The 17,471-nt window shown below is 45.4% G+C and overlaps 1 protein-coding gene across 1 annotated transcript in view; it reads left to right on the top strand.

Annotated features, from left to right (window-relative positions):
* The first annotated feature begins 4,357 nt into the window (after positions 1-4,357).
* CHKB (choline kinase beta) overlaps positions 4,358-17,471 on the top strand; it is a 32,363-nt gene continuing 19,249 nt past the window's right edge. Inside the window, exons 1-2 of the mRNA XM_075273778.1 lie at positions 4,358-4,824; positions 17,241-17,349. Coding sequence (XP_075129879.1) covers positions 4,664-4,824; positions 17,241-17,349 — 270 coding nt within the window. The 5' untranslated portion in view covers positions 4,358-4,663. The remainder of the gene's footprint in view (positions 4,825-17,240; positions 17,350-17,471) is intronic.

The following is a 17,471-nucleotide window of genomic DNA, read 5'->3' as shown; positions in this document are numbered from 1 at the left end:
TCTGGAGTATTCAGATGCATGTGATGGAGCATTGTCCTGCATGAAAATCATGTTTTTCTTGAACGATACTGACTTCTTCCTGTACCACTGCTTGAAGAAGGTGTCTTCCAGAAACTGGCAGTAGGTCTGGGAGTTGAGCTTCACTTCATCCCAAACCTGAAAAGGTCCCACAAGTTCATCTTTGATGATACCAGCCCATACCAGTACCCCACCTCCACCTTGCTGGTGTCTGAGCTCTTTGCCCTTTACTGATCCAGCCTTGGGCTCATCCATCTGGCCCATCAAGAGTCACTCTCATTTCATCAGTCCATAAAACCTTAGAAAAATCAGCCTTAAGATATTTCTTGGCCCAGTCTTGACATTTTATCTTATGTTTCTTGTTCAAAGGTGGTCGTTTTTCAGCCTTCCTTACCTTGGCCATTTCCCTGAGTATCGCACACCTTGTGCTTTTTGATACTCCAGTAATGTTGCAGCTCTGAAATATGGCAAAACTGGTGGCAAATGGCAACTTGGCAGCTTCACACTTGATTTTCCTCAATTCTTGGGCAGTTATTTTGCGCTTTTTTTTTTTTTTTAGCAACACGCTTCCTGCAACCCTGTTGGCTATTTGCCATGAAGCGCTTGATTGTTCGGTAATCACGCTTGAAAAGTTTTGCAATTTCAAGACTGCTGCATCCCTCTGCAAGACATCTCACAATTTTTGATACGAAGAAGGCAATAGACCGTGCTCGGAGGTCACAGTAGAATTTATTGGTTAAAAGGTGCACTCTCTCACAATTTTTGACTTTTCAGAGTCCGTCAAATCTCTCTTCTGACCCATTTTGCCAAAGCAAAGGAAGTTGCCTAATAATTAAGCACACCTTATATAGGGTATTAATGTCATTAGACCACACCCCTCCTCGTTAACGAGATGCAAATCACCTGATTTACATAATTGGTAGTTGGCTTTCAAGCCTATACAGCTTGGAGTAGGACAACTTGTATAACAACTTGTATAAAAAGGATGATGCGATCAAGATACTCATTTGCCTAATAATTCTGCATACAGTGTACAGAGTGAACCTCCTAAGACATACAACAAGTACTTGTAGATTTTTCAGTAAGACATTAACCCTGTCATATCACATCAATAACACACTATGATTTCATGGAAAAACTTGTCCCATTACAGCATAAAAAAAACAACATCTGAGTTCTGTCCACATTAAAAAACGGATATGTGACTAAAGTTTCAACAAACTTCACTTAGGAAGAGCCCATGATAATGCAGAACACATAGACAGAAGTGCTGACATGTACCAATGTGAGAACTTTGATTGTGATAGAAAATTTCTATTTAGTTCCAGAATCAGACTAATATTGAGTTCATATAACATTGAGTGTCCATTAGATTTAACTTAAAGTGCAAGACAAACGTTTTTGTCCAGGATTTTTGGTTAGGAATAAAGAATGTCCAACAGACACCTTTATAGGCAATGGAGGTCCAGAGGCTCAGTTCATGTTCATTATTTTTGCTATCAGTTTTTCTTCCGATGGGCCAGAAGAATGGAAATCCAGCACAGATGTGATCCCAGCTTTAGCCTGTCTTTCTCTGCTCCTGTTCATTACTATCCCCCCATAGACATAAATGTAATCTGAGTCATGTGACCTGCTATCTGTAACATTCTGTCACCATGTTGCGGATATCAGTGCCATACAATGTTTCTCTTATGCCAATAATACGGTATATGGGAATCATAGACACATATGGTTCTGCTTATAGCACTGATTCCTGAAACAAGTCATACAAGTCATCTAATGTGTCACTTTATGTTGAATAACTGTGAGATCTTTTAATTTACTGAAGTGATTTTGAGACATTTTTCATTACGTTGTACTTCATGTTAGTGTTAAACATTGATCGATATTTTTTGCATCTCCGAGATTTCAGTATAGCGTCTGTATTCTCGGTGATCTCGGGCATGCGCAGTGTCAGTTGGTGTAGGTATACAGAATCAAACCCCTTCCTCAATTATAGCGGTGGTGAGGGGGGGCGCAGCAGAAGTTTCCCCAGACTGGAGATCACAGCAGAACATGAAGTAGCTGAGCAGTTAGTGTTGTGGAAGGAGCAGAGAAGACAAACCCGCAACTTCCAATTTAAACCTATGACACTGCCATAGGAACGCTGACATAGCAGAGCTCACTGTGAAATGAAAGATAACTGTTAATAGCCATTGTTTTAAAATATTTATTTAAAGGGGCTCTATCAGCAAAACCTAAAAAAGAATGATCTACTTACGCATTGTGCACGCTGGGCGGGCATTCAGGATGTGTCTTCTTCTTCATCCACGCCTCCTCTTCCTGCAATGTCCTCGGGTCCCGTCCTCCTCCGGCGCTCGCTAACTGACATTGATTAAAAAAAATGGCCTGGGCGCATGCACAGTAGCCGTAGTAGAAGCAGCATGCTACTGTGCATGCGCCCAGGCCATTTTTTGAATGTCAGTTCGCGAGCGCCGGAGGAGGACGGGACCCGAGGACATCAGAGGAAGAGGAGGCGTGGATGAAGAAGACGACGCACCCTGAATGCCCGCCCACCGTGCACGATGCGTAAGTAGATCACATTCTTCTTTAGGGTTTTATTTTAATTTAGTTTAATATAACTTTAGCGGTGCCTGAATAGCCTTTTTAAAGGCTATTCACGCATATGTGGGGCTCTATCAGCATGATTTTGCTGATAGAGCCCCTTTAAGTACTAATATGATTGTTCTCCATCGTGAAGACAATCCAAGATTCGATCGCCGTGAGCATTATCCCTGGACAGTGACATCACTGTGTGTATTATCCTGTACTGTGACATCACTGTGTGTATTATCCTATTCTGTGACATCACTATGTGTATTATCCCTGGACTGTGACATCACTGTGTGTATTATCCTATTCTGTGACATCACTATGTGTATTATCCCTGGACTGTGACATCACTGTGTGTATTATCCTATTCTGTGACATCACTATGTGTATTATCCCTGGACTGTGACATCACTGTGTGTATTATCCTATTCTGTGACATCACTATGTGTATTATCCCTGGACTGTGACATCACTGTGTGTATTATCCTATTCTGTGACATCACTATGTGTATTATCCCTGGACTGTGACATCACTGTGTGTATTATCCTATTCTGTGACATCACTATGTGTATTATCCCTGTACTGTGACATAACCGTGAGCATTATCCCTGGACTGTGACATCACTGTGTGTATTACGCTGTACTGTGACATCACTATGTGTATTATCCCTGGACTGTGACATCACTGTGTGTATTATCCTATTCTGTGACATCACTATGTGTATTATCCCTGTACTGTGACATAACCGTGAGCATTATCCCTGGACTGTGACATCAGTGTGTATTATGCTGTACTGTGACATCACTGTGTGTATTATCCTATTCTGTGACATCACTGTCCATCACTGTGTGTATTATCCTATTCTGTGACATCACTGTGTGCATTATCCCTGTACTGTGACATCACTGTGTCCATTATCCCCGTACTGTGACATCACTGTGTCCATTATCCCCGTACTGTGACATCATTGTGCGCATTATCCCCGTACTGTGACATCACTGTGTCCATTATCAGTAGTGTAAACTCTCTCTATGTGTTGTCTGTCTGGAAGAGACCAAAATAAACGTACACCATGTATTAGGAAGGGGGAGGGGCACATGGTTACATATTACACCTCTGTTTCCTTCCACTTGTTTTCAAATGAGTTTCTCACACACGAATAAACGCTATTGAATGTGGCTGATGGATGTGCGGAGCCGCAGCATGTGTAGCTACAGCCCAGCATCCATCCATGTGTCTTCATGTACGTGTATAGCACAAACCCCCTCACACACAAGTGCCACTACTGAAGGCCATCTAGCTCATCCCCTCCGCCCAGCACCAGCAGCTACTAGCGGTACATTTACAGTCTAACCCTCAGCACTAGGAGTCCACCTCACCTTTACAGCATGGAAAATTCCCGCCAAGTCCCTCAACTCTTGTGTGAGAGGCGTGGCCTGACTGACAACTGCAGTCTTCAATAAAATGGCGGGCGCAATAGACAGCGGTACTGCGTCTTAAATAACTGAATGTAGCCAGGGGGCAGTTTCCTCTCCTGCACGTTATGCACGCGTTATATACACGTTATGTACACGTTCAGACTGGTGATTATTTCACAGTTCATCCAATTACTAGCGCAGCTCCGAGGCGCTAGCCCAGGTCACGTGACCTATTACTAAGCTTCAGCCTGTCATAGTGGTCTGCTGACTAGAGGGCAGGTCTACGCTCTGATTGGCTGGAATAGATGCCAATCACTGTGTCAAAATTTCCGCTGTCAGAGCAGCTGACTGGAAACAGCGCCGCCCTGCAGTTGTGCCGGCTATCTTATTGGTAGCCACGTGATGTTCTTCTCTGGTACCGCTCCGTAATTAGCTTTCATAGACTGTGGTACTCTGACGTCGCAGTTCTAGCAGTATGACTGGTAGTGCCCGGCATGCCCTCCTTTGTGGGCACAGCAGATGATGGGGTGACGGTTGCGGTGGCGTGTCATATTACACGGGCTGTAGGTGACGCCGGGCTCCAGCGTAGCTGCCACTAGACTGTGTCTATACCACGTAGTCAGTGCGGGCACCATGGCCTCTGCTAATGGGCTGACTGTACCGCTGTCCCCGGGAGGGCGCCGCCTGGAGCTGAGCGAGGAGCTGCGGAAGAGAGCCTATACCCTGTGCCGGGAGTACCTGAGAGGGGCATGGAAGAACATCAGGCCGGAGCAGATGAGGGTGTCTGTGGTCAGGTAACTGCTCACAGCGTGCAGTGCCACATGGTCTGCCATGATCAGATGAGGAGAAGCCCTGGCATAGCTCTATTACGTGGGTTATGGTATAGGATAAAGTGACGTCACCATGTGGTCCTGTATACACTTGTGTTACCAGTCTGACAGGCCTAGGGTGAGGGCTCACATAGTGGTGCTTGTATGTGGTAGACAACGCCTGCACAATCATACTGTGTGATAATGGTGACATTGGGGACGTGCTGCTTATCTGTGGCTACCACTACATCATCCCCTGGCACCCATATTGGTATTGATATCCGCAGTATAGTGTGCAACACTTCTTCTTGTAATAAGAAATACTGAAACCTAGAGGAATCCCTCATGAGAGCCAACCCAGTTTAGGACGGTGCTGTCGCCATGATTGGTTGGTTGGCAATCTGCTGACTTGGTAGGGAAAGCTGCTGCCAGTCAGACATTTGAATGTAGGATTACATCCAGGTTCCATCTATGTTCACACGTTTGTTAATAGGGATTTACATGTCCATATAATGCAAGGATGGCCCTAGTCTGACCGTATAGGACACGCTTTCATAGAGTGTTTCTGGTTCATGGGGGGAATCCTGAGTTGGTGCTCCCCACCTGGGCTGTTCATTTGCCCTTACAGAACATTGGCACAGGGGTTGTGTTCATGAGATGAACCCTTTATTGGGATTTTCTAGGATTCGCTGGTAACCAGTTGAGAACAGATCTGGCATAGTTATGTCTAGCTTCTAAGTGGAAAGCACAATGCTAGTGTGAACAGAGGTTTATTGTAAGTTTATACCTAGTGCGTTCTCTGATTATTTTCCTTGTAGAATTGTTTAGACAATCTGCAGAGCATTACAGCACAAGTAGAATGGAGGAAACATGTCAAAACCTCACCCACATGTTACAGGAACATTTGCCATGTAACTGAGCTGCGGGGTGGATTCTAAATCTGGGGCATATCAATTTACGTCACTTTCTCCTTGGATTTCAGCCTTTGCAATGCATAAGGGTGAAATCTACATCACACCACAGCATTTATGCTATGACTTGCCGATAAAGAACACACAATTTGAAGCAGTTTGCCAGGTAGAATCGGACACATGAGCTCATATCTGAAATTTCCCCAATGTGGGACTATTAAAGGATTATCTTATCTTATATCTTTACCGTATAGACAATTTTATGCACTCCCACTCTGTACATGATCCCAGAGGGCACAGAAACGGGGTGGATTTTACATAGGCCTCTTGCATACAAATGAAATGCACAAATAGAGATGCATAGATATTATCCAATGTCACGGAAAAAGTGTATGTACAAAGGTAATACATCTCCTCATACAGTGCCTGTGGTTATTCCTTTGTCTGCTGGTAGAATGATCTATATGAGAGCTGCTCCTGGAAAGCTTCTGGCAAATTTAGGTATCTAAGAGATGCACTAGCAATTGGGGAACTCCTTCCAGTATCTACACTTGTGTATTTTCTGTCTCTGCTGACCTTAGTACATTGGTGCTGGTACTTTATCCGGTGGTTTCCACGTTGTACATTATAAGGTCTGGCAGAAACCTCACGTACAAAGTTTACAGATTATAGATCGGTCATTTGTTCTATGCTCAGTTTCTTGTCTTGCCCTATTGTAACCTGGAGACGGTTCAAGTCACCTGTTATTAACTATCACATGATAGATAAATAGCACTTATATAGGGTCCTATCTAGCAGGTGTTTATGATTGTAGACTGTGTAGTTAGGGGTGTAAAGCATGCACCTCTGCACTTCTATGGAGTACAGAGTCCATTCCCCTAATAGGTGAGAGTCCCAGATTTAGCCTGCATACCAGACATTTATGGTATAAACGATTGATATGTTATACAGTACATGTCTTGTATGGGAATATCTCTTTTTTTTATTTTTTTTTTACCAAAGGTTTTATTGCAGAGAATTTCCAAGCATCCCAACCGCTCCTTGTACATGTCGCAATCTGCTCAGGGGTCATGAAGGGGCGCTTCACATCTCAGGGACTATAGGACACCAAACTAAAACATACATGTAATAAATAAATGTTAGGGGTGTGCCTACCCTAATCTTTTCTTGCAGCCCTTGGAAGTGATACAGTGTGACCTCTGACCAGAAATGGTTATACACCCATAGTATAGAACAGGGGTCCCAAACTTGGCCAGGCAAGTGGGCTGCACATAGAAAAAATGTAAACGTGAGTTAGCTGCATTCCTTCTGGTGTCTCTGTACAGTGTAATGTCCACTAGCAGTGGCTTCGCACATTTTAATCATTAAACTTTATAAAACTTTAATGGTTCCTACTTGTAGTTAATTCTCCCTGGGGCACTCTCATCCCCTGCTCCAGGCACACTGCTGTGACTTAAAGAGGACCTTTAATGTCCTCAGACACATGCTAGTACAGTACAGGGCTATGGATGAGTATTGTTGGGAAAGGGGGGGCGTTCTAACAGTGGACAGAGATCGGTAACAGCACCGACATCTCCAGCCTTGGGGCACATTACGGGAAAGCCGACAGTGCGCTGAATTCAGTGCACTGTTGGCTGTCTAGTGGTATATAACACCGTATGTGCCTGAGGACATAAAAAGGCCTCTTTAAGGCTAAGGCCCCACGTTGCAGAAACGTAGCTTTTTTTTTTGTTGTTGTTGCAGATTTTGTTGCGCTTTATTTTTTAAGCCAAAGCCAAGAATGGCTACAAAAGTAATGGGAAGTATAGAGGAAGTTCTTATACTTCTCCCTTCTGCTCAAAAAAATGCAACAAATTTTGGCCATAGGCTAGAGAAGGTGAAAAATAATGAAAGAGAAAAACATACTCGCCTTTCCACATGCTGCTGTCTGATCCCTAGGGCGCCTCAGGGCTTTTCTAACTGAAGTCCTTGCAACATGTCACTAAAGAGAGGAACATCTGGGGTGTCACCTGTGTGACGCCTGCTAGTGACGTCCTGTGTCCTTTCCTTAGGCCGCTAATTGGTCTCATTGGTCATGTTCAGCAGGGAAATCCCCAGAGCAATGCTGGGACCAGCTTTTTTTTGGGGTTTTTTTTTTTTTTTTTTTTTTTTGCTTTTCTCTGCCTTCTGCCACTATACTAAAATATCATGGACAGGGGGGGCGTGGCTAGCCGGCAAGGAGAGAGGACGCGTCTGCCGGAGCTCCCGGCATCTGCGGCCTTCTCCTTTCGGCATCTATCTCCTACCTGCCTGTTCCTGGTCGGTGGCGCCCAGCGGTGTGTCCCTGGACCCTGGTGGTGCGTCGTGGATCTCCATTTCAGCTCCAGTCCGGATTTATTGACCTCGGAGGCTCTGCGGCCTACTCACCGGCCTGTCCCGCGGCGCCATCTCCACTTCCGGTCCCCTCCTGTTGATCGCGGCGGCCGGCTTCAGTCCTTATTCCCTGTGCTTTGGCAACGGCTGCTGTGTGGAGGTGAGTGGTACTCCTTCTGGCCCCCTGTGTGATACCTCCGGTGTCTGCTCCTAGCCTGTGTGGAACCTGCTGTGCGGCCTGAACATTGCTTCATTGGGACTGGCAGTGGCGGCGGCCATTTTGTGAAGCGCTAGTACTCTGCAGCTTCAGGGGGGTTGGGAGAGTGGTGAGCCCTACACTACCATCAGGGGGGCTCCTCTCCTTCCCCCTGAACTTTTCTGGACATTGTTTCCTGCTTTCCTGCCTGAGTGTTGTTTCTTTGGGTGAGTGCTGAGCCCCTACACCACCATCAGGGGGGGCTCCTCACCTGCCACCTGGACTGGACTTTATATATTACTTGGCCTGCTCCCTGCATATTCTGGTTGAGCCCTCTGTGAGTGCAGAGCCCCTACTCCACCACCAGGGGGGGCTCCTCACATTGGGCTCCCGTGGACTTCCAATTGCCTGTGTGTCCCCACTGCTGGCCACTTATCTCACCATGTTGGATTAAATCGTTCACAGTGTCACCTCTGGCGGCTCTCAGCTGACTGTTAGGCTTCTTGTTATATGACCCCTACCGCCCTGTTGGATTTTGTTGCTGTCTGACCTCCTGCACTGCTCCGCGAACCTTGTCCCTGTCGTATGGACTTGCCCTCCTGCCTTACCAGCTTTGGTCCCATCCCTGATCTTTCCTGTTGTTTCTACTATGCCTCGGAAGAAACCATCCTCCTCCAAAACTCCCAGGAAGCTCTCTGACTTCTTCTCGAGCACCATGTCGCATTCGCTGCCGTCTTCACCAACGGGTTCCCGCTCTCCGGCGAAGTCGCCTCCACGGTCTGAACTGGTGAACTCATTGTCTGAAGAGGGCTCTCTCTCAGCTGATCGTCTCCCCCTGCTGGCTGATGGCGGTAAGAGAAGTTTTGTTGTGTCTCCTCAGGGTTCTCCGTCCGGCAAGGAGCCGGTGTGTAAACGGGTCGCTGATGCCCTACCTGCTTCTGTTGCTACTTCTGATCTTGTTCATCCGGACATTTCTGATTTCCCGACCTCCTCAGACCCTGTAACGTGTGATACCTTGAAAGGGATGCTTGTTCTTCTGCAGGCGGGGATTAACAAGACTGTCTCCTCTGCGGTGGGCAAACTGCGGCAGGATATCGATGCTTTGGGAGAGCGGACTGACCACCTTGAGAATAAAATGGAGGAATTTTCGACTGCTCATAATGATTTGGTTGACGCTCACAACACCCTGGAAGCGGAGGTCAGATGGCTCAAAATTAAAGCTGCTGAGGATCGGTCTAGACGCAACAATATTAAGATCCGTGGTGTCCCCGAGGATGTGGCATCGGAGGACTTGATGGCCTATGTTCAATGTCTCTTTAAGAAAATCCTCCCGCACCTTACTGAGCTGGAGCTCACCCTGGATCGAACCCATCGTATTCCTAAAGCGAACTCTGCTCCTGTGGATGTCCCGAGGGATGTGTTAACGAGGGTCCACTTCTATCAAGTCAAGGACTCGATTCTAGCGGAAGCCAGGAAATGTGGCACCTTACCAGCTCCGTTTGCATCTATTTCCCTGTTCCCCGATTTATCAGCAGCTACTATGCAGGCTAGACGTGAACTGGCTCCCATCACCAAGATCCTCAGAGACCGGGGCATGCGGTATCGTTGGGGCTTCCCTACCAAGCTGTTGATTCCCCGTAATGGGGTTTTCCATTCCGTCCCTGATGTGGAGGCGGGCATGTCCCTCCTCCGTAAGTGGAAGCTTGCACCTGCTGACTCTCACTCATCTGTGCCCGAATCCTCAGTGCGGCCTTTTCATCTTACTAAGGAATGGACTGTGGTGGGCGGTCGTAAGTGAATCTGTTAGCCGCCTCGGCGGACTGACTCGCCTTGCCTAATGTTATGACTTTATCCTTTGTTTTAGGTGACCTGTGTGCCTTTCTAATACTCACTCTCGCTGAGTGTTACTGACCTGTTTTTCTCCCCCCCCCCCAGCTGATTATTTTTGGTTATTTGGTGTTTTTTGACACTATGCTATTTTGTTTGCATTCTTTGTTCTTGTTTCATGCCTGGAATGTTGTATGCTTATCATGCCTGTTCGCACATACTTTATGCATCCTAGTTTTCCTGTGTAGCCACCTGGGTCTTCCGCCATTTTTCTTTAATTTGACACTATGGTACTCCGTATCTCTTCGCTTAATGTTAGGGGTTTGAATAGCCCCTGTAAACGGAGTTCTGTCTGGAGAGAGGCCCGTCGCCTTCGCTGTGATGTGCTCTTTCTCCAGGAGACTCATTTTTGTGTTGGTAAAAGTCCTAAGTTTTCTAATCCCTCTTTCCCTCATATATATCAGGCTTTTTGCAATGCTAAGCGTAAGGGTGTTCTTATTGCTGTGCGGGATTCAGTGGCTTTTTCCCTTGAATCCACTTTAGTTGATCCCGGGGGTCGGTTTTTGGGGCTTAATTGCCTTATTAACAATGTTAAGTATACTTTAGTGACTGTCTATCTCCCGAATCGTTCGCAGGCGCAGTATTGGAAATCTGTGCTCTCCAAGATTCGGACTTTTGCTACTGGTATGTTGATCATCGGGGGGGATTTTAACTGTTTAGTTGATAATTCTCTAGACTCCTCCAACCCCAAGAGATGCTCCCCTATATTGTCTTCCTCTTTGATTGATCAGGGCCTTTATGACGTCTGGCGTTGTCAACATGGCGGGGAACGAGATTATAGTTATTTTTCTTCTTCGTCCTCCTCTTACTCACGTATTGACTTCTTTCTTACAGATAAAATCGGGTTGATGCAGGCGGAATCTACGGATATTGGGCTGATCACCTGGACTGATCATGCTCCGGTGTCCCTCTCTCTGCATGAGAAGTTTTCCACTGCTATGCCTACCCAGTGGCGTTTGAATGAGTATATCCTAGATCACCCCTCCTATGGTGAGCACCTCCGTGAGGCCTTGAGGAAATACTTTTCCCTCAACTCCCCCTCCGTGTCAGACCCTCGTGCTCTGGAATGCCCATAAGGCTTATATGCGAGGGATACTTATTCAGGCGTGCACGAGGGCCAAAAAGGAACGGTCTAAAGACATAGATGCCGCACTTTGCTCCCTATCCTCCCTCTCCGCGATTAATAAACTTAACCCTACTCCCATTGTCTCTGCGGAGATTAGGCAATGTCAACTCCGATTGCAGGGCCTTCTGGCTTGCCAACAGGACTTAGCTTTTAAGCGTTTTCAGTGTCAGGCCTATGTGCACAATAGTAGGGCTAGTGCCTTTTTGGCCAGAAAAATCAAACAGTCGCGCCCCAAAACCCGTATTGCTCACCTTGTAGATGACTCGGGTACTAAAGTAATTGACCCCCGCCTCATTGCAGAGCAGTTTCGTTTATATTATAAGTCGTTATATAATCTTAGGGATGATCCCCAGACGTACCAACCATCTAAGGAAGAAATTGATAGGTTCTTAGATTCTGTGGCCCTGCCCCGCCTTTCCCCTGCGCAGTCTGCCTCCTTAGCCTCGCCTATCACTTTATTTGAAGTTACGGAGGCTATAGCCTCATTGAAACCGCTAAAATCTCCTGGTCCTGACGGCTTCTCAGGGATTTACTACAAGAAATACGCAGATATTTTGTCCCCTTATCTTTTAGCTGTGTTCAGAAAGGCGGCGGAGGAGCAATGCTTCCCGGAGGAAATGTTGTCGGCCACTGTAGTGACCATCCCTAAACCCGGCAAATCTCCCACTGTCCCGGCTAATTTTAGACCTATTTCCCTCCTGAACACGGATATCAAACTGTACGCTAAAATCCTTGCTGAGCGGTTGCTCCTTCTACTCCCCCAGTTAGTTAGTCCTGACCAGGTAGGTTTTGTGTTTGGTAGGCAGGCTCCTGACGGCACACGGAGGTTCATAGACCTTGTTCAGAAAGCCGAAAGGGATGGTATGCCTTCTTTGCTTCTGGCTTTGGATGCTGAGAAGGCTTTTGATAGGGTTCACTGGGGTTACTTAGACTGCCTTTTGGATAAGTTTGGTATGGGGTCGGTTTTTAAATCTGCTATTCTGGCTCTGTACTCCCACCCGTCGGCTCATGTGCTCTCATCGGGCTTCCTGTCTGACCCCTTTCGGATCTCGAATGGTACCTGCCAGGGTTGCCCTCTTTCCCCTATTATCTTTGCGCTTGTGATGGAGCCTCTGAGGAGTCCATTAGGTCGGCGGGAAATATTGAGGGTATTACTGTGGGTCGCCAGCAGCATAAAATCGGTTTATATGCTGACGATGTCATATTGGCCCTGACTTCTCCTGGTTCCTCCTTGAGTGCTGCTACGGCGGTCCTGGAGGGATTTGGTAAAGTTTCTTATTATAAGGTAAATTCCTCCAAATCACAGATATTGCCTGTTCTCATCTCCCCCTCGTTGAGACAGGATCTCAGTTCTCAATTCCCCTACCAATGGAATGACTCCCGTATGACTTATCTTGGCATCTCCCTGACGGCCCCTAGTTCTGACCTGTTCTCTGCCAATTACACTCCCCTTCTGACTAAAGTTACTTCTCTTCTTGCCTCTTTCTCGCAGCCGATGCTGTCTTGGGCTAGCAGAATTGCTATTGTCAAAATGATGGTGTTACCTTTAATCTTGTATGTATTCCGTACTGTCGCCATCCCCCTCCCTGACTCATATTTTACCAAGCTTCAGTCTATTCTTTCCAACTATATTTGGGAGGGTAAGAGATCCAGAGTCCCACTTAAGGTGATGACGCGCCCTTGGTCCCATGGGGGTGCGGGTGTCCCGGATGTTAAAAAATACTATATGGCATCTGTCCTAGATCAACTTAGGGTCGGGTGGGATCAGACTTCTAAATGGCGCTGGGCCGAAATTGAGGAATACCTTCTGGATGCCCCGCTTATGAGTATTTTACGCCCTAAGGATTCAAGTCCGCCCATTACTTCCCCTTCCTTACTGAGTATTAGGGCCACAGTGTCTGCTTGGCGTTATTTTTTGTCATATACCTCCAGAGAAGATCTGGTCCCTTTATCTAAGCTACCCGTACTATATTTAACCTCTTTTCTCCCCCAGCTGCGACTCCGTGGATGGGTCTCTAGGGGTCTCTACAAAGTTGCCCATCTGTATACTGAGGACGGGCTTAAGTCGTTCTCCATGTTGCAGGAAGAGTTCCAGCTCCCTAAGATGGATTTCTTTAAATATTTGCAGCTACGTCATTTTTTTCAATCCTATGAACCCTCTAGATTGACCTTTCCCAGGCTAGCCTTAAAACTGTGGAACAGGTCCTCGCCTGTTAGAGGTGGGTTGTCTGTGTTTTATGGTTTTTTCTCTGTCCCCCCGGAGAGGGTCAAACCTCTTCACCTGCTCCGTTGGGAAGCGGATCTTGCCAGAACCATCTCTCTGTCGGATTGGTATACGGCAGCTGGGTTTGTTAAACGTGTATCTAAGGGGGCAGCACATTGGGAAACGGCTTTGAAAATCATGCTGAGGTGGTATAGAACTCCGGTCCAAATGACGCATATTGATCCTTCTTGTTCCAGACTCTGCTGGAGAGGCTGTGGCCAAGTGGGTTCATTCTTGCACTTGTGGTGGGACTGTCCACCGGTTCAAACCTTCTGGATAGCGGTATTTCATTTTATGTCCGCCATTGCTGGTTTAGATATCAGTCCTTCTCCTGGTCTCGCCCTTTGTTTCTTAGATATCGGTAGCTTTCCCTCGGATTTGCAGGTCGTGCTGGGGCAGATTGTCCTCGCAGCTCGGGCCATGATCGCTCGTCAGTGGAAGTCCGCTCCCTGTTTGACCTTAGCTGAACTATTTCACCATGTGAACTTGGCATGTACCTTGGAACGTTTGTTGTCTAGCAAAAACCATACTTACGCCAAGTTTCGATCCCAGTGGTCTCTCTGGATTTCGTATGTGGAGTCTAATAAGGGTGTTCTTTCTCCTCGGCCTCAGGCCACCCCCATGGGGACCCCTTGATTTCTATTTACCTACTATGTTGTTACCCCAGGTGGCTTTATCTTCTTTTATTTTATTCTATTTTGTTTTTGGATGTATTTTGTGTTTCCTTGGTACCATATTCAGGTATGTGGTTTTGTTGTTTATGTTATTGTTTGTTTTTGTTTGTTTTTTTCTCGTTCCTTGTTGTTCCTATCCCGTCTCCTCTATTTCTCTTTTTCTTGTTTCTTTCCTGCTCCCTTTTGGTTGTTTTCCCCCTTTCATCCCTTTCTTGTCTTCTCGTAGAATTGGTGTCTTTGTAGCGTTTGTATATCTGGTCCTTTGGTCTTTGTATGTCTGGTCCTGTTTGTGTCATTCTTGTTTTTTGATTGCAGCCCGACGTCCCAGCTTACGATTCCTGAAGTATTATTTGGACTTATGCCGATTCTTCTTTTGTTTGTAGTTGCTTTTTTTATTCTATTGTAAAAGCTTTCTTCTTTTCAATAAAAATCATATTTAAAATAAAATAAAATATCATGGACAACCCCAGACCTAGAAGTAGCAGAGAGGTAACTGTTAACAAGCTGACCGGAACCTGTAAGCCGTGGGCCTAATGTGGCCTACAGTGTTGTAAAGGATTAATGCTAGGCCAAATTTCTTTTCTCCCTAGTTCTGCCATTCCAGCTGCAGAAGGCTGTGGGATGCAGATGATAGCCTTGGGGGGCTGTGTGTCTGAGGACTTTGGTATAGAGCCGCCTTACTATCACATGATACTGTAAGCTTATTCTTGTACTGGGCACACCAATCACTGCACAGAAAGACCTACAAGTGTTCCACCACCAATAAATGCACAATAAATACCAAATCTCATAGATAAATACACAAATGTTTGTTATAAATAAATACAGCTAACCGTTAATCCAAATAAAAATATCGGGGGTGCAGAAGGTCATGGATAGCTCAAAGTATAACAGTTAATGCATGTAATATGCAGTTTCACAATTGATAGTACTACAAATGTGTGTGTACCAAAAGTGTTATAGCGCTAAATCTTGCCTTTAAAAAACAAGTTAAGTCCAAAAAGGCACACAAGACAATAAAGAGCCATAGTATAGCATAATAACCAAGCTATACTGTGGTTGTTTTTTTGCATTGTGTGTCTTTTTGTAACAACTTGTTGTATTACAGAGATATATTTTGCAGCAGTATATCAGAATGGTCTTGCACATAAATACATATCGCCACCGCAGCGGCGGCCTCAGCGAAGGACACGGGACATAACTACCTGTCACGTGCAGTGTCCCTTTCCTTAGGTCACTGATTGGCCTGAGTGGAAATGTGGCCTAAGGAAAGGAACACAAGACGTTACAGTAACAAGGGAGCAGCAGGACTGGATCGTGTTGGAGCATCAAAGACGGGTGAGTGTTTTTGTTTTGGGGTTTTTTTTCACACTCCCCAACCTATTTTTTTTTTTTTTTTTTTTTTAGTAGATTATCTTTGAAAACCTCATTAAACTGTATACTTTTGTATTTATCTATGATATGATATGTGGTATTTATTGGTGGGGGCACATTTGTAGATCTTTCTATCACATCACACCCTTTGTCCTCATGTTGTTGTGACTGGCTGTGTGAGGTTTTCCATTACATCCTTTTATCTCGTGTTCCTCTACAGTTCCATGAATCATAGCTGCAAGGTCATCAGGAAATTGTGAATCAACTGCTGAAAATGTCAGCCAGCAGCTAACTACAAGTCAGTCTGTTTACTAGGATATATGTGCAAGCACGTGTTCAGGATGTAATCCCATGTCCCTGCAAAAGTGGATGTACTAAGATCGTGCATCTTTTCATACATTCACCCTGGGCACAACCATTGTACTGCCCTTATAGTTTAGTTTTCTATATTATTTTTAATTGGATTGGAAGTTAAAATAGTGCAAAATAATAAAATGTAATATTTCTACATACTACCATACTCATGAAAAAGAAATAGAAATTTCTAACCACTATGAAAAAAGTATGTACCATCAATGAGCAGCCTGCTAATATTAAAAAATACTGTATTTATCATTGATAACCATGACAGGATATAGTACTTGTAGGTCTGTAGCCATGAATTATAATCTTTTTATTTCCAAAATATTTTTTGTTAGAAATTATTGCATATGGTTATCTTAAAGGAGTTGCCATGGACTGCTGAGACCAGTCAGCGGCCTAAGGAAAGGACTTGGGACGTCCCTGACATATGTCACCTGTGATGCTGATTGGCCTCAGCAGTCTTTTGTGGCTAGGACTTATGCCAGAACAAGCCCAGGAACGCTGCTGATTTATTGGCCTAGGAGCACCAGGGACTTTGAGTACTAGGATACCAGTTGAGGGTAATGGAATAGATGGAAATCATGAAGTCTAATATTTATTAGCATAGCATGAGAGAACAAGAGGTTAATTGCTGGAACAGTTCGTCATTCTGCTTTAATTTACATTGGTATGCAAACACCAGTTATGTGACCCAGGGCTTCATGAAGTGGCTAAGAATACCTCCACCCACTCAATGAGGATGAATGTTGTTTCATGGCCAGGGGACCCATCTTATTTTAACTCTAGACAACCTGACATTATTAGTAGGCTGTCTCAGCACTTTAGGAGCACAATGAGTGCATCCATTTGTACTGATGGAAGTGCTCATTGACTTTTTGTGGTCCAAATGGTGTGCTGGTTTCATTACTCACTACTTTACTCAAGGTACCAAGTGTGGATGTCTCATCAGACCCTGGAGCAGAGAAGAAGCATGGAGTAGAGTGGTAAGTATTGAATCCAGCTCACCGCTCACTCCCTGGAAATTAGTATGTGTGGGCGCACTGAAGGGACCATTGCACTACTAGTGGGGTTAATGAGGTGAGTCACTGAGGGAGATATGTTGTATGGGGTGACCACTGACAAACCCAATAGAGTTAGCAAATCACCTGATCCTGGCAGAAAGCTTGTGCATACATCAGGATGTCAGTCAGATTGGTTGTAGGGGTACATCAAATATCCATGTCTTGTTAACCACTGTACTCCTCTTGCCTTTTAGTGGTGGTCTCAGTAACCTGCTGTATAAGTGCAGTCTTATAGACACTGTACAAGCTGAATCCACAGAGCCAAGACAAGTGCTGCTCCGAATTTATGGAGCCATCCTGCAGGTAATAAACTTGAATGAAGTATTCAGTATATCACTGTAGTGTAGATTCTATTAGCGCTATATAAGTACAAACTAATCATGTAAATTCATGTTGTTCACCACCCGGGTGCTGTGGATGCACTA

This window comes from Leptodactylus fuscus, chromosome 5 (genome assembly GCF_031893055.1).
Source record: "Leptodactylus fuscus isolate aLepFus1 chromosome 5, aLepFus1.hap2, whole genome shotgun sequence".
NCBI lineage: Eukaryota > Metazoa > Chordata > Amphibia > Anura > Leptodactylidae > Leptodactylus > Leptodactylus fuscus.
This window is presented reverse-complemented; position numbering and strand designations above follow the sequence as displayed.